The sequence below is a fragment of the Trachypithecus francoisi genome, unplaced genomic scaffold (genome assembly GCF_009764315.1).
Source record: "Trachypithecus francoisi isolate TF-2019V2 unplaced genomic scaffold, Tfra_2.0 Lachesis_group4, whole genome shotgun sequence".
In the NCBI taxonomy this organism is placed as follows: Eukaryota; Metazoa; Chordata; class Mammalia; order Primates; family Cercopithecidae; genus Trachypithecus; species Trachypithecus francoisi.
The window spans coordinates 104,566,629-104,593,751 of NW_022681469.1; the positions used below are offsets into that span (position 1 = coordinate 104,566,629).

At 44.8% G+C, this 27,123-nt stretch overlaps 1 protein-coding gene across 3 annotated transcripts in view; it reads right to left on the reverse strand.

Moving 5' to 3' along the window:
- The window catches only part of SCRN1 (secernin 1), a 69,997-nt gene that overhangs the window by 10,816 nt on the left and 32,058 nt on the right, over positions 1–27,123 (reverse strand). For all 3 annotated transcript variants that reach the window (XM_033194040.1, XM_033194042.1, XM_033194041.1), the window contains exons 3-6: positions 24,086–24,267; positions 12,810–13,012; positions 9,404–9,598; positions 5,604–5,769 (exon numbers count right to left, since the gene is read on the reverse strand). In XM_033194040.1, the coding sequence (XP_033049931.1) occupies positions 5,604–5,769; positions 9,404–9,598; positions 12,810–13,012; positions 24,086–24,267 (746 nt within the window). The remainder of the gene's footprint in view (positions 1–5,603; positions 5,770–9,403; positions 9,599–12,809; positions 13,013–24,085; positions 24,268–27,123) is intronic.

A 27,123-nucleotide genomic window follows, 5' to 3' on the forward strand; every position in this document is an offset into this window, starting at 1 on the left:
TAAGGGCTGAGGCACACAGTCCCATGACACGATGCACAGTGTGGGCATGCAAGCTCCGTTGCAGAGATCTGCAGAATTTTAGCCTTGAGTGACAATGTGAGGCACAGCCAAGAAACATACTCCACTGGACACACCGTTCCCTCATCTGCCCCTTTTTCCCTCTAAAGCCTTGGGAGGGAGGCAGCATGCCAATGCAAAAAAACTATTTTCCAATCATTTGTTTTCTCATTTTGGAAGAACAGCAATATTATCATGAAAATCTCTAACATTTTATAGCACAGCATAATTCTCAAAGCATCTGCATTCAATTCTCATGGTACTCTTATTCATTCATTCATTCATTCAGCAAATACGTGTTGAGTCCTGGCGGAGTACCAGATACTGTTCTAGGTACTAGGGATACAGCAGTGAACAAAGAAGGGCAAACATTTCTGTCCCATTTTACATATGAGATGACTGAGGCTCATAGAAGCTAAGTGCTTTGTCCAAAATCACATTCCTACTAAGTGGCAGATCTAGAAGTAAATTCAGATCTAAATGCAAGGTCAGTTTTCCCCACTACCTCTCACTCTTAAATTCTGCTGTTAGTTTTTCCATACACCTTGTACTACTGCAGAAAAAGAAAATACTTTTTGTGCTTTAGAATTTATAATTTAATATCAGTGGCTAGCCAACACTGTTGTCCTCAAACATGGCTCTGCTCTTACTGAAGATGCAGAAACTCTCCAAGCAACAAACCAGGCTGATCCTGTGACCTGGAGTTCCTGGCAAATCTACTGAGGAGAATTAGCACAGAAAGAACAATACATAAACCCCTGTTCAGAGGAAGCTGCCCACCTTTGAACCAATCTCAAATAAACCTACAATACCAAGTTTCTCTCAGAAACGCAGGTGCCCCTCAGAGTGGTTCATCTATGTTTATTCCAGCTTTACTGTGAGCGACTTTAATCATAGAGTCAAAGTCACACCTGGCTCCCATAAACATAGGCACTTTCTATGTGCCCACAAAAATTAAAACAAAACAAAACAAAAAAAACGTTTAAAGTCACACCTGGCTGAAAGCAGAACTAATCCATGAAGGGAGTTTCCATTTTAAAGGAAAAGAGAACCAGTACTTTTGAAGCACTAAACAGCCTTAAGGATGGTGGGCTGGATTCAGAGGCTCTGGGAAGTTTTGAAAAGTCAAACGTGTAGGACAGAGAGAGGAGACGACTGGTGTTGGAAGAATTCAGAATGGAATTGGAGGGGTAGGCGCCATGTAGCCTAGGGCCTTCGGCTCTGTGTCTATCTGCGCAGGCCGTGCCCCACGTAGCTCCAAAGCCTGCATGAGTCATGCTGACCAAGGCTCATAATGTTTGCTCCAGTAACAAAAAGCTGTTTGTGACATTTGAATTATCTAGATGGTAATGTCTTGACCATTTTAACTTCTCAAGATTAGTACACTGGCCCAGCACTTTGGGAGGCGGAGGCAGGCGAATAACCTGAGGTCAGAACTTTGAGACCAGCCTGGCCAAAATGGTGAAACCCCATCGTTACTAAAAATAAAAAATTAGCTGGGTGTGGTGGCACATGCCTATAGTCCCAGCTACTCAGGAGGCTGAGGCAGGAGAATTGTTTGAACCCAGGAGGTGGAGGTTGCAGTGAGCCAAGATCACACCACTGCACTCCAGCCTAGGTAACACAGTGAGATTCCATCTCCAAAAAAAGAAAAAAAAGATTAGTACACTGAGAGCAGAAGAGGAAGAAACAAAGAAAACGCACCCACAAGTAAGGAGGTGGGGTGGAGGGGAATGTCCTGGCATCTCTCCAGCACCCTGCCACTAGTTAAAGTAGCTCAGACACACTATTTTCTTAGAACTTCTATGTTCTCCCCGCCTTCTGGTTTACCCATCCTGTATCTTGAGTATTTATTTTATTTCATTTTATTTTATTTTATTTTTAAGACAGAGTCTCACTTTGTCATGCAGGCTGGAGTGCAGTGGCTCAATCTCAGCTCACTGCAACATTTGCCTCCCAGGTTCAAGTGATTCTCCTGCCTCAGCCTCCAGAGTAGCTGGGATTACAGGCACGCGCCACCACACTTGGCTAACTTTTGTATTTTTTTTTAGTAGAGACAAGGTTTCGCCATGTTGGCCAGGCTGGTCTGGAATTCCTGACCTCAAGCGATCCACCCACCTTGGCCTCCCAAAGTGCTGGAGTTCCAGGCGTAAGCGGCCACACCTGGCCTGTATCTTGAGTATTTATTTGTGTATTTTCCTGCATGTGGGGGCCTCTCAGTGGTTTACTGGTCTAACAACTATATCTCTGAAAAAATTAGCTCAGATTTATGGCATTTGCTAATTTCTGTAGTGTAAATACCCCCACTGTGGCCCATTTCAAGGGGCCAATGACATCACCACATGTGGAGTTGGGAAGAGAGGCTCTTCTCACAAGCAGCTCTCTGTGATTCCAGCACACTGTAAGACTCCGAATTTCACACTGTCTCACAACGCTAAGGTACTTCTCTACTCCTCCCCCCTCCAATTCTTCACATCAATGAAGCTTTAACAAGTGCTGGCTTCCTAGGAAATGGTTTCCAAAGGTCAGAACCAGTACACTAAAGCCAATCGGTGTCACTCTTTGAATGACTGTGGCACACACTGACTCCACACAGTGTTGATGTGATGGAATTTGCCTTCTCAACATAATTAAGTGAAGAACTTCTGCATCTCCCTCAAGCATTGAAACTCTGCCTTCAGCATCTCCTTCCACCTCTCAACCTTACATAGTACCTAGCACATAGTAGGAGGGAGGAAGGGGAGAAGAGGATGTGAGCGCGTTATTTCAAGGAAAAGATCTATAATTAATACAGTGAGAAAAGGACAGAGAAGTGTCCAGGCAGGCAGACAACAGGACGATCATGTTTTTTGGTTTTAACATTAACTGGGAAGGGTAAAGACTAAAGTGTGGTTCTTTTCCAAGTCCGCTACTATGAAGCGATTTCTAACATTTTTAGCATTAACAGAAGCCAAAATCTCCCTAATTTTCTTGCCTAAAAATCTAAGAAAAGGTAATTATGTTTCTTGCTGACAAAATACAATAAGTCGAGCATGCTCAATTACAGAGAAACACTGAAATGTTGAATAGAAAGAACAACAATGTATGACAGTTCTACAGTCACGGTAGGAAATGCAGCTCTTTTACCATGGAAGATAATAATGAATTTCTTCCAGAAGGGTCTTAATCTTCTATAACACAAGGTCTTTGAAATTAATTTAACCATGAATAATTTTCTTTTAAAAGCACTTAAAATTTTTCATTTTAACTATCAGAAGGCTATTGCCCAGCCATTTTTACAACTGGATTAGGCCATGTCCTTCAGCCTAGGAAGTGGAGTTCCTTTACATCGGTATCCTGGGCTCACAAGGCCCTGTCTCCTGAGCACAGTTAGAGCCGGTATCTGAGACATCAGGAACAACAGGGGTTGGTTCAGCTCAACCCACTCTTTGAAAGGCTCCTGTTCCCTAAAAAGCCATGCCCAAATACTTTGCAGAGCATTCCAGACACTTGAAAATAGAACTCCAAATGTCCATATGTACCCCTGTCACCTAGCAGGGTCCTCACAAGGGGCTACTGAGCCACTAGCATTAGGGGAGCAAACTAGGTCACAGTTCAGGAGGAGGGAGGCCCAGACACAAGGGGAAGACGGAGCCTCAAATCCGCTGGGCCAAAAAGTGGGTAGAAGGTACGGCCATGGAGCCCAAGGATTCAGAACTGGGAGACAAAATCAAGGGAATAGCGACTGAACTCAAACAGGAGGAGCCTCCTGAGAGGCTGCCAGGAGCAGCGTGGAGCAGTTGAGGCTCACTGATAAAGGCTGACAGGGGTGCCACAGGAGGATGCTAGGCTTGTTTCACAGAGGGGCTGGGGGTAGAGGAGCAATGGGCACCTAGTGACCAGCACTATCTCTGGGAGGATGCACGGCTCTAGCCCGTGGTCATGTGGTTTCATGCCTCTCTGCCTTTGCACGTGCCGTCCCCTCCACCCAGACTGCTGTTCCTGCTTTTTACCTAACGAACCCCTGCTCTTTCCACAACGCCCAGTGCTCAAGAGCTCCATCCTCTGTGAAGCTTTCCCCTTCATCATCTCATTTGTGCCACCATTTTCCTTGTACACACTTCATCCATAGTATACAACAAACATAATATTTGGTACGCAGTAGGTGATTAGCGTTTGTTGAATGAACGAGTGAATGAAAAACTAAGAACAGCTAATACTGAGTTCCCCAGTCAGGTCTGGTTAGAAAGATCTATTGATATTGGCAGTAGTTTAAAAATGAGGCCAAAGGGTCACAAGAGGTGCTTCACTTTTCCCCTGAGTCATCTAAGAATCAGTCCCTAGCTAGATGTAATCATTGTCTTATATTCCTGAAACAGTAACAGGAGAATAAATATTTTCAGCTGCAAAACGAATGAAATGTAATACCAGCAAATACCCCGGAAGCAGATTCAAAGGTTTAACAAGCTGACTTTCAGACAGCGATAATGATGATCAGCCAATGGAACACCCAAAAAAACACCAGAGAACCTACTGGAATGGGCAGCCTTCTAGAGCCTTCCAGGCTGAGGATCAGACTTGCCTGACAGATTCCTAGGTCCACCTCAAAGATTCTCATACAATAGGTATCAGTCAAGGAACCTGTATTTTTTGAAAACTCCTCCAAGTGATTCTAGCAATGAACAGATTTAGAAACCACTGGACAGCTGGTTCTAAGCTACTGATGACGTGATTCCTGATATACATGACAGAATGTTCCTGGGGAGAGGGGCTGCTGTCTGCCTGGGAGATCAGAGATCGTCTTCATAAATAATCGTTAAATCTACCATGTATTGACTTGGATTATCTCATTTAATCCTCCCAACAAGCATGTAAAGGTAGGAGCTGGTATTATCCCCATTGTACAAATACAGAAACTGAAGCTTAGAGAGGTGAAATAACTTATTCAGCTTCTATGGGGCAGAGGTCGGATTCAAAATCCTGGCAGGTCATTCTAGAGGCTGTGTTCTTTATCCCTGTGTAATGCTGCCTTTTTGCTGAAGTACAGGGGCAGAAAGCAACCCCCTAAAACACAATGTCTTAAAGAAGGGGCCAGTACACGTGAAGTTACTTCACTCTATATTGCCTCTGAACTGTTTTATTCTCTAACTCACAGGAACTGGTTGTTTTGATAAATCATGAACATTCCCACATCTCTCTGTCTCGCTGTGTTTTGTTCATTTCTGTATCCCTCATAAACCACACAATGCTTGGCCCATGAGATATACTCAGTAAATATTTATATTAGGTTGGTGCAAAAGTAATGGTAAGGACCACAATTACTTTTGCACCAACCTAATAAATTTAAAAGAACTACTAGATTCCCTGACTAAATACTATGTGACTAAAACCAAGGAATTCACTTAATCAAAGCCCTTGGTGCTACACTGCCCACAATGAGGCTGACTGAAAAATGTGACTTTGTTATCCAAGGGGAGGACATGGTCAGGCACTTACTACGCACTTGCTGAATGAGCTTTCAAGGGAAGCACTCACGTTCTCCCTACGTGACCAGGTCTCGGACAAACCTGGAAGGATCGGGGGTCCCAGTGAAGTAGTGAATGCACGGAGAGCTTCTATTCTGTGGCAGGACAGACACTCCACTGGCTGTGGTTAGGAAAGACTCGGAGTCTATGCACACTCCACTGGCTTTGTCCCGTAAGGTGTTCATCATAGTCTGCACCGTGATGCTTTCTGCAAAAACATGAAAGAGACAAATGGAAAGAGTAGATATAACACAAAACTGTGGTGGGCTACTAACTAAACTCCATTCATTCTGTTCTCTTTTTAGTAATAAAAACTCTGAAATTATATCTGGGACTGTAATCACCAAACTACAGAGTCTATTTCCCCACTTCCCTTGTGACTATATGTGGCCATGTGATGTTGATCAATAGGAGGCAAGCAGAAACAATGTGTGCAATTCCTCATCACATCTAAAAACAAGGTATGTTTGCCTTTTGTTTTTATTTTCTCCCTTCCTGCCAACTAGGAGATGCAAACAAGTGGACCACAAATGGAATTCCTGTGTTGAGTCACAGTAACCAGCCATGGACTGGTCATATATACCTGAACTGTAAGATGGGAGAGAAATAACCTACTATTTTCTTTAAGCCACGTTAATTTGGGTGTCTTTGTTACAGCATTTAGCTGTACCTCAATCAGTATAATAACTCAATAGATATCCACAAGAAAGTACGTACAATCTACTATGCACAGTCCACCAAGCTCGCTCCCATAAACTCTTGCTGGTCAGAATCAATACTCCATTTGGAGGATGTCCTCTCCGCGGTGGGAAATATATGCACAGAGAGGCATTTAGAATATTCAGAGCCATTGGGACTGTTGGCTGTGACCACAGATAAACAGATAAACAAATCCTTGATTACATGAGATCCCATTTCTACAACTTCCCCTGGGTTATAATTGGTTAAAACACTATTTCAGTCTGTGTTCACCATGATGGAATTGAAGCATCACATGGAGAGAAAGTTTGTTGGCACATTCACGTCCACTTTATAAATCTCTACTTACATGTCATACCTAGAAATATTAACAACAAATCCTTGATTGCTTCAACTATCCAGTGTTCAGATTTCCTCATTGTCTTATAAATGAGCCTACTGATTTGAACTGGAATCAATCAGAATTGGAAACGTCTCTGCCTCTTGTTTTTTCCCCTTGCATCTTTTTTTTTTGAGACGGAGTCTGGCTCTGTCCCCCCAGCTGGAGTGCAATGGTGCAATCTCGGCTCACTGCAACCTCCACCTCCCAGGTTCAAGTGATTCGCCCACCTCAGCCTCCCCAGTAGCTGGGACTATAGGCATGCACCACCACGCCTGGCTAATTTTTGTATTTTTTTGGTAGAGATGAGGTTTCACCATGTTGGTCAGGCTGCTCTTGAACTCCTGGCCTCAAGTGATCTGCCCTCCACGGGCCTCCCAAAGTGCTTGGATTGCAGGCATGAGCCACCGCACCCACTCAGCTTGCATCTTAGTTGTCAGAGTCATCTTTCCTGTAGTTGCACACAGTGTAAGCTTTGCAGATGGCATCCTCATGGCATTATTTGTTGGGAACAGGCCCCCTGAAATCTGGCCATAAACTGGCCCCAAAACTGGCCATAAACAAAATCTCTGTAGCACTGTGACATGTTCGTGATGGCCATGGCGCCCACGCTGCAAGGTTGTGGGTTTACGGGAATCAGGGCAAGGAACACCTGGGCCAACCTGGGCGGAAAACTGCTTAAAGGCGTTCTTAAACCACAAGCAATAGCATGAGCAATCTGTGCCTTAAGGACATGCTCCTGCTGCAGATAACTAGCCGGACCCATCCCTTTATTTCGGCTCATCCTTTCGTTTCCTGTAAGGAAGACTTTTAGTTAATCTAATACTTTTAGTTAATCTATAATCTATAGAAACAATGCTTATCACTGGCTTGCTGTCAATAAATTCATGGGTAAATCTCTGTTCAAGGCTCTGAAGGCTGTGAGACCCCTGATTTCCCACTCCACACTTCTATATTTCTGTGTGTGTGTGTGTCTTTAATTCTTCTAGTGCCATTGGGTTAGGGTCTCCTCGACCGACCTGGTCTCGGCAATTATTATATTAAATAGCGTATTTGTTCCTCTATCCTCTGTATTTCCTGTAAATTAGTAGCCAGACCTAAAGACTTTATCAGATTTACAGCTGATGTTTTGGCAACATTATTTAATATCTTTCATCCAGCTAGATTTTTTTAAATTAAAACAATTTTGATTTTTTTAAAGCTCCCATTTAAAAGTGAATATTTTCTTACCTTCCTACCCAGAATATATTACATAAGTGCTATAGCAAAAGTCCTAAAGTGTTCTAGATTAAGAGCCAGGAAACATTTTCCTTCCTTTTTTTTTTTTTAAAGAGACAGGGTCTCACTCTGTCACCCAGGCTGGAGTGAGGTGGTGCAATCACAGCCCACTGCAGCCTTGAACTCTGGGGCTTAAAAAATCTTCCCACCGCAGCCCCCTGAGGAGCAGGAACTATAGACACACATCATGTCTGGCTAATTTTGTTCATTTCTTTGGAGAGATGAGGTCTTGCTGAGTTACCCAGGTTGGTCTTAAACTGAACTCCTAGCCTCAAGTGATCCTCTGCCTCAGCCTCCCAAAGTACTGTGATTACAAGCATGCACCTGGCCTGACCGTAAATATTTCAGGTTTATGGGCCATACAATTTCTGCTGAAACTTTCCTGTTGCACCTGCTCAACTCTGCCATTATAGTGAGAAAGCTGCCCCAAACAATATATAAATAAATGGGTGTGGCTACAGTCCAATAAAATTTTATTTTCAAAACAGGCAGCTGCCAACAGGTCATAGTTTGTTGACCCCTGTTCTAAATGATCCAAAACTTTGACTTATAAAATACATGCATCACCAACAAATATAGAATGACTGTTGCAGGTTTTTTGGAAGGATTTCCGCATAGGCACAAAAGTAAGAAGCTATCTAGTCACCATATATATACCTAAATATGGATTCTGATTAAGTTAATAACTAGGGGTGTGGTGGCTTAGGCCTGTAATCTCAGCACTTTGGGAGGCCAAGGCGGGCAAATCCCTTGAGCCCAGGAGTGTCAGACCAGCCTGGGCAACAAAATGAGACCCTGTCTCTACAAAAAAAAAAAAATTAGCCAGAAATGGTGGCACATGCTTGTAGTACCAGCTACTGGGATGGCAGCAGGGCTGCAGCTGAGGGAGGATTGAGTGAGTTCAGGAGGTGGAGGCTGCAGTGAGTCGAGATTGTGCCAACACACTTAGCTTAGGCAACAGAGTGACACTCTGTCTCAATAAATAAATAAATAAATACATACATACATAAATAAATAAATAAAGTTAGTAACTAGTTGGCAGATGGAGTGGCAGCAATTGAACTCAAGTGTCCATGGAACAAAAAACTATACGGGGGGCCCTTAGATGAGTAAGAGACAACACCTTTGCCCTTCAGGCCCAGCAGGCTAGTGCAGCAGGGGAAGATGAGTCAAATATATAACTACTGATGTAAGAGGATGGCTGCAGTAAGTATTACAAAAGGCAACATAATGACATCAGAGATTAAAGGAGAATAACATGGGTAGGAGCAGGAAACCTCCAGGGATGAGGAAGCACCATGTAAAAATAAATACAAATTGTTTTCTTGCCTGCACACCAGGGACTTTTAGCACAAGCTGGTCTTTACATACAAGGGCTATTCTGTATTCCTCTTTGTTCACCCTTCTAAGTTCAGACAAGTTCTCAGAAACAGCTGCAAGAGAAAGGGTTATGAGAAGGAGAATCGTGAGGGAGAGACTAACTCACCTTCTTGTTTTTCTAAGCTGTCTTTGCCAGCACCGCAGTCTAGATGATCCTCAACTGGAGAAAAGACTTCAGAAAAATTGAACTCGCCCTCTCCTGTCCACCAACCTTGGCTCTGAGCATAACTCCTGAGTTCCGGATGCTCTGCATCCATCTTAGTGGTGAGCGAAAGCCGATTGCAAATGCACCTCACTCCCTCTGCAGAGAGTGCAAAGCCCCATTAGTTAAAAATATACTTATAAGTGAGCCGAGATTGCGCCACTGCACTCCAGCCTGGGCGACAGAGCGAGACTCCGCCTCAAAAAAAAAAAAAAAAAAAAAAAAAAAAAAATATATATATATATACTTATAAGACTGAATCAAGAAATGGAAATGTATAGGGAATCCTTTCCCTGAAACACGGACTTTAACCACAGGGAGGAATCCATTTAATTTTTGAAGAGAGAAACAGACAATCATTGAGCCTCTTTCTAGGAGACCTCCTAAAAGGTCTGACCGGTCTTGACTGGGCATTATCACATTTTAAATGAGCAACAGTCACTTTACCCATCTTAAAAGCATAATCAAGAGGAAATATGTAAGGCTCTTCATTTTGGCTAAATAAGCCCCAAGCATTCATTAGTTACACACAAAAAAAGGGACAGGTGCTTTGAAAGAGGTACTGAGCTAACAAGACTGAGCAATCCATAAGAGAGTCCTCTATAATAGAGATGCTGTTCCTCTACAGCAATGCTCTATCACATCTATAGAAAGCCCCTCCCTGGAAAAACAGTTTACACCCCCACTCCTTGCCCAAATATATATGGTTTTTTTTTTTTTAAAAAAATACAAATCAAATACTTCATTCAACTTTTTTTTTTTCAGGTCTCAACATTTAGAAAACCACATGGCAATGATAACAAATCTTTTTAAAATAACTGAATATATTCATGAATATATGTATGTCTGGGTACATGTGTGTGCGCACGTGTGTATGTGTGAGATAAAGTGTGTGTGTGCATGTGTGTATGTGTTTGAAAAATCTATGGGAAATTTTTTCTTATAAAAATAGAATTGTGACTAAATAAGTCTAGAATCAGAAACGCCCGCATTCTGAGTATATTCCACTTTGACGAATGAGGGCTTAGACCAGAAACTCTCCTACCAGCTGGCCGGCTTGCTATGTCTTCTTTGAAGCCTGAGCTGCAAATGCACACAGGACAACTCAGCCTTCCAGCTTCAAGATGCTGTCTAGGGCACAAACACTAGGAAGTTATCAGCGCTAGCTTAAAAGGGCCATTCCTATCTGCTGCTTCCAGGGAGCATGCTGATTTTCCAAATTCTTGGAGAATGAAGTGAGATAAAGGACCTAAACTACAAGCTACAGGAAAGCCATCACTGCCTGACAACCCGTTCCTAGAGGCAGGATCAGTGCCAGACTAAGTTCTTTCAGTATGTTTTGCTTCACTGATTCACACTTCCAAAATAAGCATTCCTGGCTGGTGGGCATTGGTCCTTTGTCATTTATCTTTTCAGAGAGGACCGTACAAGTACAATTATAAACAATTAAAAATAAAAACCAGTTTTGCCCTAAACAAGTGATTTTGACATCATTCATACTAAGCTATTCAAAAAATACTCTTGTAAGTGACTCTACAGATATTAGTTTCCCAGTGGGCAGATTTACAGCAGGCATTTGCTTTCAAGAACGTTAGCCTTTGGGAGACGGAGTGCATTAAATCTTACTGCAATCCATCACACCGCTGCTGGGATCAGACGACATGAAGTCAATGAGTCTAAGAAATGGCTGGGGTTCTTCTTTATTTAAATATTTAGTTAAATAATGGCAGAATTCATTCTGTGTAATTTTTTAAGCTACATTATGAAGAGACGCTCGGCTTTTGAAATGTAGTCATAGATCAAAAAGTGTTAGGTTCAACTTAAAAGTAATATGACTGCTTTGAAACATGGATTACTACCACTCTTGATGGAACCATTCAATAGTAAGACTTCATCTCAGGAGGGATTTTTATCAAGGAGTTTTAAGTTCCTGCATTGCAAGAGAGTCGGAGACCTGGTGGGCTGCACTGGCTGCCTTAGTTCTAGAAATACTTTAAGAGTTGGGCGAGTAGCTACATACCCTGGTGGGTGGGTACATGCTGAGCGTATGAGATGGAGAAACTCTCCATGATTGCTGACGGACACCACTAGCCCATTTTGCACCCTTGTGAGATATAAAGAGGCCACCCCCATCTCCAGACAGACACAGCCTTCATACGGCTTGGCCAGGAAGCCACAGTCTAGATTCACTGCCTCACTGGGGCAACTTTGTATAGAGTACAATGTACCCATCATCCAGAGAAGCCCTGAACACTGAACTAACTTTGTGTACAGAAAACAGGCTTGATTCCCATCTACTGTGATAGATGTTCTGCTTCTAACTCGGGTCAAATTTGGTTCAATTCACCCCTAAGATAGGGATGGCACACAAGTTTCATCCCCAACATCATTCTGGATTACTCGGAAGAGACTTCCTGGTAAATTCAGTTAAGAAAAATACATAGGCCAAGACTAGGTTCAACAAAAGAAGAGTGTCGTAACCTAGTCCTCCGCCATCAGCATAGGAGGGAAGAATGGCAGTGCATATGCCATGTGGTCACCACCCAGTCCCAAGGAGCTGCTCGGGCCAATTCCCTCTTAGGACTACTTAGTCCTCTTGGAAGCCCTTTAACCCATTCTGGGATCTCATCCTGTCCAGAAAATGAGGATGCTGAGGTGGGGATACAAAACGACCGCTCCCACCCCTAACACTTCCTTCCCCAGGGCTGTGTCAGAAGCAAGGTGCTGCAAGGGCTGCAGAGCAGCAGCAATTTTACAGGCACTAAATCCTTCTGGGTGGACCATCTAGTCCGCTGCTCTTCTAGAAACACTGTCTCACACTGAGAGAGATGAACTTCACTCACAGAGAAATCCCAGAGTGGCATACACCGGTCCTTACACAGATCTAAACTCCTATTTTAGAGGAACATGGCAAGCACAAAGATCTACAGGGTTGGGGGTAACAAGGGGCTACTGTCCAGGGAAGGGACTTGTTGGCCTATTACACAAGAAGAGTCACCATTCTCTTGGCCAATTAATAGAGTAATGGTTTAAGTCATGGAATTCCTGGTAGTCAAAAGCAGGTTCTTCCTGGAAAGCAAAGAGAAAATACGAAAGGTTAGAAGACTGCTTCACTCCAGGTTCAGGAGACTCCAGGTTCTCTTCTTGGAGGTGCCCAGAAATGAGAGGCATGCCAAAGCATGACAGTCCCACACAGAGAGGACCCGCAACAGCACGTCTTTCCTCCAGGTCTGACACTGTACATGCAGGCCACCCCCATCTCTGTGGCCTTCCCTGTCCTCAGAACTCTCCACCATCCACACTTGCTTACCTGTGACTTTCTCAGCAGCCCAGTACTTCCCTACGGTCTCGAGCACCCAGGCTTCATCACGATCCACAATCAGATATGCACTTTGGAAGCTGCGGCAGGAGTTTGCATCTTCATAGTAATTCCCACCTTGTCCGTGTTCTTCCAACAAGGAGACAATGACATCTAAGGCTTCTTTAGCTGTTTTCCCTCTTTCTAAACCAAGCCTGCAGGAAGGAAACCAGAACTATACTTCAGTCATTTCATACCACAGGATTGTTACTAGAGTAACCAAAGACTGGGCAAGGCCGAGTTATGAAGCATGCCAACATGTGTAAACATGTTAAGTCTGCAGAACAATAAGCAAACTGATTAACTGCACTGTATCTCAGAATACACTTCTCACATATTTGCTTAAAAAACCATTTGGGATAGCCAGGTGCAGTGGTTCATGCCTATAATCCTAGCAGTTTGGGAGTGGCAGGAGGATTGCTTGAGCTCAGGAGTTCAAGATCAGCCTGGGCAACATAGCGAGACCTCTTCCTCAAAAAAAATTTTTTTGTTAATTAGCCAGGCATGGTGGGACACACTGGCAGTCTCAGCTACTTGGAAGGCTGAGGTGGTACGATTGCTTAAGCCAAGCAAGTCGAGGCTGCAGTGAGCCATGATCATGCCACTGCGCTCTAGTCTGGGCATCAGAGTGAGACCCTGTCTCAAAAAAAAAAAAGAAAGAAAAAAACATAGGGGTGTTTTCTGTCTTTCGTCATTTCCCTTCCACACAGAAAAGTCGGGAACCCCAGTGGCTTCTCCCTCTTGGAAGGCACCTGTCTGTCTTCCCCTCTTCTGACTGTGTCTCCCACAGAGCTGGCCGGCTCAGCTCTAGCCCTTACAAAACCTCCTCTCTGTGGCATGTACTCCCTCCTGACTCTAACCTGGGCAAAAGGAAAACAAGGCCAAGTCTGGCCTTGATCTCTATTATTCTACACTAGGTATTTTGCTTACTTATTAAAAGTGTTCAAATGCCAGACATTATCCTGTGTCCAGAGAGGACATTGTCCTGTCTCTATCTCAGAGACCTTATTAGGAATGGGTAACTGGTTGAGACATAATCAGCCTTTTCTACATATATCTCCTCCTACCTATCAGCCTACGTCTATTGGTATGGCTTACAGCTTCAGTCATCAAAAGAATATGTATTCCCTTTCAAGTGAGACATCCATCTCCTCCTAGCCTTTCCAATTAATAAACCCTTTAAAGAGGGCACTGATATGGTTTGGCTGTGTCCCCACCCAAATCTCAACTTGAATTATATCTCCCAGAATTCTCACTTATTGTGGGAGGGACCCAAAAGGAGGTAATTGAATCGGGGGGCTGGTCTTTCCCATGCTATTCTCGTGATAGTGAATAAGTCTCACAAGATCTGATGGGTTTATCAGAGGTTCCCGCTTTTGCTTCTTCCTCATTTTCTCTTGCACAGTACTGCCCTCTGTGCGACCTTGGGCAGGTTATATATTTTGAACTTCAGTTTTATGTCATCTATAAAATGAATGCCCACATCATTTAGTTGCTATAAGAGTAGGTTTATGAGATAGCATCCATGAAAATATGCAGTGCTAGTGCCTGTGACCAGGAAAGTGATCAGTAAATTTCTGGAGTTAGAACACTGTGGCAGAGAAACATATGACTCAGAGATAAATGGACCCAGCTTCTAGTTCTGGCTCTGCTACTCACTGGCATTATGATCTTAAGTAATGTGACCTTTCCAAACCTTGATTTTCCTCATCTGCAGATTGAAAACAATACTACCTCCCTCTCAGGCTGCTATGAAAGAGGATGGTACATGCCATGTACTCAGGAAGTGTCCATTTATTCATCTGTTCATTCGAATTATAATTCAGGTGGCAGGAACACAGGAGTCTTAGAACCCGGGCAATGGCACTACTACAATGGTGGTACAAGCCAGTTCTTGGTGAATTTTCAACTTGAGAAGTAAACAACTATTCAAATTTATCTAATTTGAAGCTTCCTAAAGGGATATTTTACTGTGCTGCCAGGGAGAAGAAAAGCTAATACAACTAATCTATAGGCTGATTATTATAACAGGCTTATGTTTGTAGTCAAATAATTACATGAAAATTCATTTGACATTTCTCATTTTAAGCTTAAGTAGCAAGACTCGGTTACAAGGCAGTAATTTACAAAGCTGAACCCTAAAACCTTAGGAGAGGGATAAAAGAATAAACCCATTAGAAGATTGAATTCAGCTGACTTTTCCTTTGGTCAATGTCATCTTCTCCAAAGAGACGGAACAGAAGCAGCACTCATCTTATCTTGAGGCTCTGGAACAAACAAAGGTGCTGTGAGTGCCTCTCAGAAGCCCAAGCTGTGCACACTCAAAGGCCTCCTTCCTCCTTTCCACAGGTCCCTGGTAGCCCCCTGGTCACTGCCTCATACAGACATTCCAGGCAGAATCCTGTTCCCAGGGCCTTTGCAGGGCGCCAACTTGCCCGTGCAAACATGTGTTAGGAGCATGTGAATACACAGTCAGCTGTAACAGCCCCGTCTTCAGAGCTTGTGACTTACCTTTTTTTTTTATCTCTAGTGCACTCTTCTGATGTTCTGCCTGTGTGCATTCCACACTGAGGCCCTAGCACATGCACTTGCCCTCCCATGCTGACTTTGATGTCCTCTGGCAGAGTTGGCAACAGGACCTCAGCACTATCCACAGACCTAATTCTGATTTCACCCTCCTATCCCTTGTACCAGGACCGCGGGTCTGAGATACCCCTTTGTCCCACCTGATTATTCCCACCTGGTCTTCCTACCATGCGATGAGGACAGAGCCACTGCTCCATAGGACAAGGGCCGTGAATAACACCAGGGTTACACCCTCGCCCTCTGCAACTGAGAAATGCAGATGAATCCCATGTCACTGGGTGCAGAAGAGATGCCAGAGGGACCTGGGGCTGCAAGTCACACGGCATCCAGAGGACTATGTTAAAGCCATTCCCAAGAGTCTCACCTCCTACATGGGGCAGATTCATGTGATTCCGGAAGAGGGCAGTGCTCTCTGGCCCCATGCCTAATTTCACTTTGGCTGCTATCCCTCTGCATGGGCAGGACCAAGACAGGGAAGGGGAAGAAACTCAACGGGCCAAGGTTAGAGTCCCACTGTAACATCTATCTTCTGTGCAGTTCAAATCTTTCCAAAGTGTGTGCTTTGTCCAGCTTGTTCTGGGCCTGGGAATTAGATGCTCCTGAATTCAATTCCTAGTTTTATGGGAAAATCTTTCCTTGGGAGCCCATGCATGACCTTCTCACAGGTCAAGCTCACCCTGCCTGTTCCTGAAAAGTTAACACATCTCACTGAGAAAGATGGGTCACACCTGTACTTCCCCTGCTTAAAGCCCCTTTGTTTAGAAATTCGCTTATCTTTTCAACATCTGTGTCTCCATGGATTAGGAGACCCCTGTCCCTTTCTATCTCAAATCAGGTAAAACTAGATTTGCCATGGACATATAATCACTGACTTGGGAAAAGTAATAAAAAGAGGCAACACTGCCCCCTTAGAGAGATGGGCCTGGTATTCTTACTGGACTCAGGTGCAAATAATCTTCCTCCTCCACAATCAAGCAGTCTGCCAGGCCCTTCTGGGGTCAGGACCTTTTGGAAATTGGAAATTCCCAGCCTTCAGCCAGAGGGCTGGACGCAGGAAGGTAATGCTGTGAAGTGATTGCTTGTCCCCCTGGTTTCCCCAAACATTCATATGTTAAGCCTAATCCCCAGTGTGATGATGGTATGGTAGGCGGGGCCTTTGGGAGGTGATGAGGTCATGAGGGATGGAAGCACCATGATGGGATTAGTGCCCTTAAAAGAAGAGACACCAGAACGTGTCCTCTTTCTCTGTTCTCTGCCATGTGAGGACACAGGGAAAGATGGCCGTCTGCAAACCAGCAAGCAGGCTCTCCCCAGACACTGGGTCTGCCGGCGCCTTGATCTCAGATTTCCCAGTCTCTAGGAATGTGAAAAATAAATTTGTGTAGTTTAAACCCCCTAGGCTACGGTATGTTTGTTATAGCAGCCCAAATGGACTAAGATGAGTAATAACACAGGTGATGGATGTGAAGGTGATCTAGGGAAAGAGCGTGTGAAACTTTTTGACTTATCTCCATCTCTCAGTGTCCTGAAATTCCCGTGTCATTGACAGTTGAAGTAAAATATGTTCCACCACATAGAGGAGTGGCCTCTCTGAGGTTAGCAGGCCCTGGGATCCCTGGCTTAGCCACCTTCTAGCTCTGGGGCCTTGGGCAACTCCTTTAATCCTCCTAAGCTCCAGTGTCCTCACCTCTCAAAGGGAGGAGCCCTACTTCACTGGGTGACTGTGAGAGTTAAATGAAATAATACTTGCAAAGCATGTCTTACCATAGTGTTCAGGAAATAGTAACTCTGATTACACAGGTTCCTCCTGCCTACAAATGGTGACTGAGCCTCCTTTTAAATCACCTGAATCCTCACATTCACCAACAACCTAAAGACAAATTACAGACCTTTCCAAATTTTCACACTGGCCTTCTGTCAAGGACTTTTGTGATTTTTAACATGCTGAAGGTCTGATGGAATGTGTCCAGAATTATAAGATGTTCTGAAATATTGGAATTGACCAGGTTTTAGTGCCATTGTTAAACACAAATGGGAGTAGCAAAAAAAAGAATAAAGTAGTTATGCAAAGGGAAGAAAAGGCAAGAAATACTGAAAGAAGGCAGCAATCTGCTGGAGCCAGTTGCTACCAGCTTGGAGAGCAGATGGTTAAATTTTAGGGACATTTGAGCCACTTGTGAAACTGTTGGTAGCTTGAAACCCATCACGGTGGGAGTATTTACACTAAGGAAATTGAAAAAGGACTCAAACAGCGCTGCCCCTTTCCTCCACCAGGCTGGTTATTAAACATTTACCAGCATACTTCTGACAAAGAGGTTCCAAATGCTTCCTAGTTCTCATCCATGTTGAGGCCCAGATCTATCATGTCTGACAGACCTTGGATTATAAGTGGCACCCTAGGCTGGGCGTGGGGGTTCACGCCTGTAATCCCAGCACTTTGGGAGGCCGAGGCAGGCGGATCACGAGATCAAGAGATCTAGACCATCCTGGCAAACATGGTGAAACCCTGTCTCTACTAAAAATACAAAAAATTAGCTGGGCGTGGTGGCAGGCACCCGTAGTCCCACCTACTCGGGAGGCTGAGGCAGGAGAATGGCATGAACCCAGGAGGCAGAGGTTGCAGTGAGCCGAGATGGTGCCACTGCACTCCAGCCTGGGTGACAGAGCAAGAGTCTGTCAAAAAAAAAAAAAAAGAAAAAGAAAAAAAAGAAAGAAAAAATGCACCCTAACATCCAGAAAATAAATTCCCCTTTCTTTCCTTCTTTTTTTTTTTTTTTGAGACAGAGTCTTGTTCTGTGACCCAGGCTGGAGTGCAGTGGCATGATCTCAGCTCACTGCAACCTCCCCACCTGGGTTCAAGCAAACCTCCCACCTCAGCCTCCCAAGTAGCTGGGACCACAGGCATGGGCCATCATACTGGGTTAATTTTGTATATTTTGTAGATAGAAGATTTTACCATGTTGCCGAGGCTGGTCTTGAACTCCTGGGCTCAAGCAATCCTCCTACTTCAGCCTCCCAGAGTGCTAAGATTACGGGGCATAAGCCACCACGTCAGGCCCTTTTTTTGCTTCTTTTAGACAGGGTCTCAACCTGTCACCCAGGCTGGAGTGCAGTAATGCAATCATGGTTCACTGCAGCCCTGACCTCATGGACTCAGCAATCCTCCCACCTCATCCTCTCAAGTAGTTGGGACTACAAGCATGCAATAGTGCAACCAGCTACATTTTGCATTTGTTTTGTAGAAACAGGCTTTTGCCATGTTGCCCAGGCTGGTGTTGAACTCCTGGGCTCAAGTGATCCTCATGACTCGCCTCCTACAGTGCTGGTGATAGCAGTGGTGGCCCATCTGGAGGAGCCACTGTGAAGATGTCGGCTGCAATGGGGAGGCGGGGCCTGGGTTGCGTGCTTTGTGAGGCTGGTGGGAGTCCCGACCCCTACCGAGTTGGCAGGGTGGGAGCCCCATGCTCCCAGACACAGCTGCAGCTGCTCTGGACCTGCGCATCCCTGTGCTGTCAGGAGCCCAGGAAGCCCTTGCCCCTATAGGCTTGGAAGTACCTGCTTCCTGCTCCCTGACCTCTTCCTGCTTCCAGCGCCTGCTCCAGTGCAGAGCAAAGCTGTGGCTGAGCCCAGGTGCTATCGCAACCTGGCTGGGTGTGCACATGCTCAGGGTGGTGCTGACATGCCAGCCCCCTGCCACCCTGGGCTTCTCCAGACTTCGGGCACCAATGAGCATGGGAGGGAGGTTGGGAGGGCTGAGGGTAGCTCAGTGTGAGCCTGCCAGTACCCCCCAGGATGAAAAACCTAGGCACCATGGATGCCATGTTAATGGCAGGAGGCAGACAGGTTCCTGGGCGGAAAAGAGCAGGTCTCCAGTGAAACCCCACCTTTAAGCCAGGAACGGCCTGAAGCCTGGACTGCCAGTTCCGGGTGGAGTACGCAGCCCAGAGTGAGAACTTATGGTGCTTTTTCTGGGCCTGCCCATGACCCGATCAGTAAGCACTTCCTCCTTTCTGAGCCCATAAAAACCCCAGACTCAGCCAGACTCACACAGACACTGGGACTACCAGCTGTAGGAAGGAGCTACCAACTTTGGGCCTCCTTGACTCGTTGGGATGACCTGCCTGGGGAAGGGAGCTACCCACTACAGGTCTCCTCTCTGCCGGATACTCTCCTCTGCTGGATACTCGTCAGGATGACCTGCCTGCAGAATGGAGCTACCCACTTTGAGTCTCCTGAGAGCTGTTCTGTCACTCAATGAAGCTCCTCACCACCTTGCTCACTCTCCAGCTGTCTATGTATCCCCTTCTTCCTGAACACGGGACAAGAACTTGGGACCTGCCAAATGGTGGAACTGAAAGAGCTGTAACACAGTGCTGAAGCATGCCCCCATCCCCCACCATTCGCCACATTGCAGGTGATGAGAAGAAGAGCTGCAGCCCTTGGGGGAGTCCAGACCTAGGGGCTCCCCGAGCCAGGACTGTGACACCCTCTTTGCGGCTCTGCAGTTCCTGGCATTTCCAAGCTGCCAGGCACCACCATGTTCCTTGGTGACGGCAGTGGAAGCCATTTGCAGTATGCCTGGTCCAGCTGCAGCCTCGCACAGAGCTAGCACCTGTGCCAGCGCCTGTGCCAATGCCTAGAACTGCCCATCCCGCTGCAGCTGGCACAGCTGGCTGTGTGAAGTGGCTGGACCCCATGCTTGCTCACATACCCCTTGCCCCTCTGCGCCTGGCTTGCCCTTGGAAGGCATGAGATCCAGGCCAGTAGTGTAAGCTGAGTACAGCGTGCCAGGTCAAGTGATGGAAAAAACCCAGCAGCCTGACCAAAACTCAGGCAAAGGTATCACCAGCCACAGACGTTTCTGGCTGGAAAAGCAACACTCTAAGGATCATGTGACACTGAGATTACAGGCACAAGCCAGTGTACCTGGCCAAATTCCCACTTTTATGTTAGCTCCTATTGGCTACTCATTACTTGGAACCAACTTCATGAAACATGCAAAAATGTGTACGTGTCTTTATGTGCCTCTTCCTCAGGAGAAAGGGACTAGTGGTCAGAGAACAGTGAATCAAAAATAACAGATGAAGCTTAGCTTTCAGATAAATGTTACTGAAAACACATTATAAAAACAGTATTGCCTAATGCTTACATTCCCATAAGCCTCTAGGAAACATACACAAATTATACCTTTATCTTAAAATCACTGCCTCTTACATTACTACTGTCATTCCCTTACGTCTCTTTGAGCTGAGGTTGGATTTCACATGCTGCTGGAAAGTACAAAGTACCAGGATAAGTATAGGGGTAAGTGCTGTATTCATTGAATAATTAACCACAGTCTAGCAGGCCCTTGAAAGAGCACATGAAATGGATATAGCCTGCTCTCATAGGAGCTGTCCAGGGAGGAACTGCTACTAGGCACAGAGTGCAAGCAAGGCCAGAGAAAGTAGTGGTTCCTTACACAGCAATACCTAGGGAGGCACCGAGCCCCAAATTAAGAGAATGCAACCAACTGACAGAAAGTTTCCCCTGGAGCAGTGGTTCTCACCATAACCATGCACCAGCACCAGCTGGAGAACTTGTTAAAACAGGTTGTTGGCCCTGGGTGTGAAGTAGGGACTGAGAATTTACATTTCCAGCAAGTTCCCAGGCGATGCTTGTTCACCAGCCACACTTTGAGAACCACTACTCTAGAACTTGCCACTCAAACTGTGGTTTTTCGACCTGCAGTATCAATATCATCTGGAGTTTCTTAAAAGTTAATACAGGAATTAAATCATCAAAAAGGAAATCTGGGGCTGGATGTGGTGATCCATGCCTGTAATCCCAGCACTCTGGGAGGCTGAGGCAGGCGGATCACTTGAGGTCAGAAGTTCAAGACCAGCCTGGTCAACATGGTGAAATTCTGTCCCTACTAAAAAGACAAAAATTAGCTGGGTGTGGTGGCATACAGCTGTAATCCCATCTACTCAGGAGGCTGAGGCAGGAGAATCGCTTGAACCTGGGAGGCAGAGGTTGCAGTCAGCCGAGATCATACCATTATACTCCTGGGAAACAGAGCAAGACTTGTCTAAAAAAGAGAGAGAGAGAGAGAATGCTGGGTAATGAACATGAGTTACTTTTAAGATTTCGTTGGTATGAAATGACCCTTAAAAATCTGGCTATGCTTGGCTAAACTGATCATAGCTGCTTTAAAGATGAAACCAGACCCTGAACTCAAAGATCCACTTAAGGTGCAGAATGGAGCTACCCACTTTGGGTCTCCTGAGAGCTGTTCTGTCACTCAATGAAGCTCTTTACCACCTTGCTCACTCTCCAGTTGTCCATCCCCACCCTGAAGAATCTACCAGTGACAGGTCCTCTTCACACCCTTTTTATTGCAATAGCTGGACATGGCTAGCCCAAGATGGAGTTAAAGTTATATGGTGAAGGTTAAACTCTCATCCTGTCATCTACTCCGGACCTTGCTAATTATCACAACGCCAAGTCTATGACAAACATATCTTCTCTGTCTACCTCCCTCAGCCTTGTAGCTTCAGGTCAAATGAACCTCCCCCTCAAAGCATTCACAAATGTGACCAGTCCGTGATAATCTGTGAACATCCTGCAGTGTTTGCTGAAGGCCACACCATGGAATTCTGTGCTATTCACGTGGCATCAAATCTCAGATTACTTTGAGTTACCTCTCTCCCACTATCTTCTTATATTACTCTTACAATTTCCATTGTTCAATTTTCTTCTTCCTGCAACCAGACTAAAATCACTTTGAAGCTTTGAGCTGCTTCATGTGCCCACAGAGTCTAGCACAAAGTAGATATTCAGTAAACTCCTGTTGCTTTATTGGTTGATAATCTTAAAAAGATACATCAGGGGCTCTGAAGAAAGACAAAAAATCCTCTTCCACTGTTCCTTAGAAATCAACTATTAAAATGGTAATTTTGTCTGTTCTATAAGTCCCATACTGCAAATACAATAAAAAATACTGCAGAGCTGTCAAAACATAAGCTCAAAACTTCTTGGTATTCTATACATTTCAGTTTGCGAATCAAGAGAAAACTAGCTATAAATAACTGGTTTTTAAAAACTGGCTTTTTCTGCCTTTTCCCCAGCTCAGGGAAGCTGCTCTTGCCGAGTTTATAAGAATGAGGAATGGTAAGGAAAGGTAAGAAAGGCAGGAAGTCACTGTGCTACCAAAAGGGTGTCCCTGGCAGACCTCTCCATCAGGTGGCTGAGGAGTGAGTTTCCGAGGCCGCTGTCTAAATGTGCCATTTCCCCTGCAAAACCAAAGTCCAACCCCATTCCTTTTTCTAGGATGTTAGCTTTGGGAGTTCTTCAGAAGTCATCCAGTCTAGACCTCATATTGAAAAAATGAGGAAACTGTGGCCCAGAGAGGTGATGTAACTTGGTACACCCAAAATGAAAGCCAAGAACTCCAGCTCCCAGCCCAATCGTCTTTCAACTACGTCATGATTTTATTTCAATTCACTATTTCAGGGACAAAACAAGGCATTTCAGAATGTTGCTTTGTTCCGGCCTACCTTCTACTTTAGTCATTCATTCAAAATTCAGTTATTGATCACTCATTACAGGCCAGGCACACAGTTCTCAGTGCTTATGACACAGGAGTGTACAAAGATTCCTGCCCTATCCAGCTCGCACAGCAGGTTCCTTCTGCTGTATAGCGGCTGGGAGAGGAGAAAAAGGAAGAAAAAACAACTGAGACATAGAGAGGAAAGGAGGGAAGTGATCTCTGTTCAATTTTTCTTTTCTGGTTTATGGTTTTTCATATTTATATATATATTATATATTTCAAGTACTATAAAATCCACCCATTTAAACTATACAGTTCAGTGGTTTTTAGTATACTCACAAAGTTGTGCAGCCATCACCACAATCTAAGGTTTAGAACACTTTCAATACCCACAAAAGAAAGCTCATGCCCATTAGGAATCGCTCCCCATTCTCTCACCCACATCCAAACCCCAGGCAACCACTAATCTAACTTCCTGCCTCTATGGATTTGCCTATTCTGTATATTTCATATAAATAGGATCATATAATATATGACCTTTTGTGTCTGGCTTCTCTCTTGGTATAATGTTTTCATGATCATTATGCTTTAGTATGTATCTGTACTTGATTCTTCTTTTTTTTTTTTTTTTTGATGGAGTCTTGCTGTTGTTGCCTAGGCTGGAGTGCAATGACATGATCTCGGCTCACTGCAACCTCCATCTTCCAGGTTCCAGCAATTCTCCTGCCACTGCCTCCTGAGTAGCTGGGATTATAGGCGCCCAGCACCACACTCGGTTAATTTTTGTATTTTTTATATAGATGGAGTTTCACCATGTTGGCCAGGCTGGTCTCAAACTCCTGACCTCAGGTGATCCACCTGCTTTGGCCTCCCAAAGTGCTGGGATTACAGGCATGAGCCACCATGCCCAGCCACTTGATTATTTTTTATTGTTAAATAACATTCCATTGTAATCCATTCATTTACCCCATCATCTTCAAGTTTCTATGAAAAGGCACACACCATCTTTGGAAGGATTATGTTAAAAAATGCAAGGTTTAGGGAGAAATACATCCTGTCCCCAGTTCCAACCTTTTCTGGGAAGTTGTTTCAAAGAATCACCGTGCAGTACCTGACCAGATCCATCCCCAGCAAGGCTTCTATCTCGGCAGCTGGCTCTCTGGTGTTGATGGCTTCATTGGCTATGCACACTCCATGTTCATTGGCTCCCATTTCTGCCCCCCAGAGCCAGGCGGGTCTGCTTATCATTATGGCATGGGTCCTCGGAACTTGGTCGATTGAAATGTAAGTGCACTGAAAAACAAACACAGGAAAGAAAACGTCATCACCTGTCAGGTACTACCTCATTTCCTCCTGGGTACTTATACTGTACCATCGTGTCAGTTATAAACAGAGCCAAAAAATAAAAGGCTTTGGGAATACCCTGATTTTTAAATCTTCACAATGCCGCTCAAAAGTCTCCATGGTGAGTTTCAGTCTGTGTGGCTCATGCCAATCTATTCCTGGTGCTCACGTAATAGGGCAATCATCTTGAACCAGCTATTCAGCCAGTCATCATCCTGAACATCCTAAGCCTGCCCATTTCAACAGGCACAGGCGGCTGCCAGCATTCACCAATATTGAACACAGCTATTTACGAGCCCTACCTTCAAAAGAAACTTTATCTAGAAGCCTAAGATAGAAAGCAGATAAAAGGGAAGATCTTTGTCTAAAGAAAGCAGAACCCTGAGTCCCCCTGCAAGGACTATTGGGGTTTCCTGTAACACAGTTTGATAACTTACATGGTTGCTCTAGTGGTGGAAAACAGAAAAGGATCATAACATTTGCATTTCACTACTGTATTACACTGTGGGCTTTCCTGTCTGTCCCATTTGATCCTCACACTAAGACAAACAGGTGGACACAGAAGGAAACAGTCCCACGGAGGTGCATCTCCAGCTGCTCTCAGAACTGCAGAACATGCAACTTAGTGGGGCATCTTACCTTCTCCAGGCTGCGACGGCTTTACCTGGAAAATGAGGGAGCTACTTTGAGTCAAACTATTTCTTCCCAAGTATTTTTAACCTCAGAACACTTTCTTCATACAAACTCTTACACAGAATCATAAGCACAATAAAATCAGGCCAAGTATGTCCAGGCAAAGGGAAGAAGAGGCCCGGGACCAGGGTGTGGGTAACCCTCAGAGTCTCGCCCTCCTGTGCTTCCCTTTTCCCTCCCCACATTGTGACCCACGGCAGAGGAACCTGCAACTAGCTTCCCCATGGGGGCCTTCTGACTCTGACATTCTATGAGCCTATGACACACTCTTTGTGTGGTAGATGCTGTATTGAATTCAAGTCTCTAAGTTACACAGTGCTCTGGAACTCTCAAGGGAGAATTTTATCAGCTGCAGGAGTCATTTACGTTTTAAATTGGGCAGCTGAAAGCAACAGCAGTCTTAGATCTTTCTTTTTTTAACTCAAGACCCAGCTATATCGACTGAATGCAGCCCACAAAGCTATTCTGTATTGACTTCCCATAACTGCTAAACCTCATGTAAGAGCTGAAACCCGTGTGGCACACACGTTGGTCAGGTGACTTTGGCTCTGCACAATTCATGTTAGGTGTTGCTGTGCACTGGGATAATGTCATTTAACTCGATAAATATTTGCAAACTGAAAGCTAATTATATCCAGAGTTTTTCAAGAGACTCTTGAATTTTTCATGGCAAACTGACAATAAAATATACTCAAGATTTGTCCCCTATGCAGTTCCCAAAAGTTAGTTATTCAAAAAAACAATAATGATTCTTGTAGAGCACAAAGCTGGCCACAGCAGTAATCAAACTGCTCCTCTGTGCTCTTCTGAAATGGAATTGACGTTTACATCTTAACATTGCACTCTATGTCAAAAAGTAGTCCAGGCATTGACCAACACTTTCCAAAACCCCTGTGCCAGTGACAACTTTTGTCTTGAAAGCAACAAGTAAATAGAAAACTAATCTCAGCTTCTTAAGCACAGATTTATTATACAGGTTTTTAAAAGGGCAGGAAAAGAAGTAAAAATTAGGAAATGGTTTATTTGTCCTCAAATTCATTTTTACACACTCATTTCTATTTTCCCAATTATTTACAGAGCACCAACTACACGCAAAGCATTTTGTGCTAAATGCTGCAAGCAGAAATCAGTGAGGAGGCCCAGGCCCTGTCCTTTTGGTTGGGGAGGAAGACAAAGGCATGCACACAAATTCCCATGAGCCCAGGCCAGCTTCAGGGTCTCCAAGGCCTGCCTGCTTCCTTCCTGCAGCAACTTGCCATTGCCTCCTGCTCTGCCCTTCTGATCCACCCAACCACTGCTCTGCTTTTCCTCTTTCCTGTTCCATTACATTTATCCCCTTCTGAAATACTATAGAACTGATGGACTTATTGCATGTACTGTTTATGTATGCTATCTCCCCCAGCTAGAGTGTAAGCCCCAAGAGGGAAAGGGGATATCTTTGTTATTTAATTCACTGACATACCCCAAGTCTGGTACATATCAGGCATCAATAAGCCTTTTTTTGGATGGGTGGCTGAGTGGATGGATGGAGAAACTACAAAGATCTAAGGGAGCATAGAAGGTAAAAGTTCAAAGAAATGAGGAACACATCCGCATGGTCCTCTAGAGGCTGTATCAAGCGGGGGGAATCTGAGTTGACTTTAAAAAATGGGCCAGCCATCAAGGTGGCTAAGGACTTAAGAGAGGAAGGGGCATGTCAAGGGTCTCCAAAGTCCACAGAGGTGTCTGCTGTGCCATGTGGGGGAGCTGCCATGATGTCATTAAGGCACAGAACTGCAAGGGCTTAATACGGACTGCCTGATTAAAAAAATGTTGACAACTGAATCAAAAAGACCAGATGGTCTTCGTAGGAGTTCAAAATATATGCAGCTAACTTGCTTTTCAGGCCAAACTCGGAATGGTGAGGAAGGAAGGGGATCCCCAAGTAGCCAGATGGGCCTAATCAGCCTTCCTAAGCACCAGACCAAAAGCCCGGCAGCCAGGCAGCCAGGCCCCGAGCCTGTAACACATGCCCCTTGCTGCATCTTTGTCACAGGCCACAGAGCATGGGCCTCATAAGGGCTCTTCTATGACAGCCATTCACACCTGCTCCATTATGTTTTAAATCTGGCT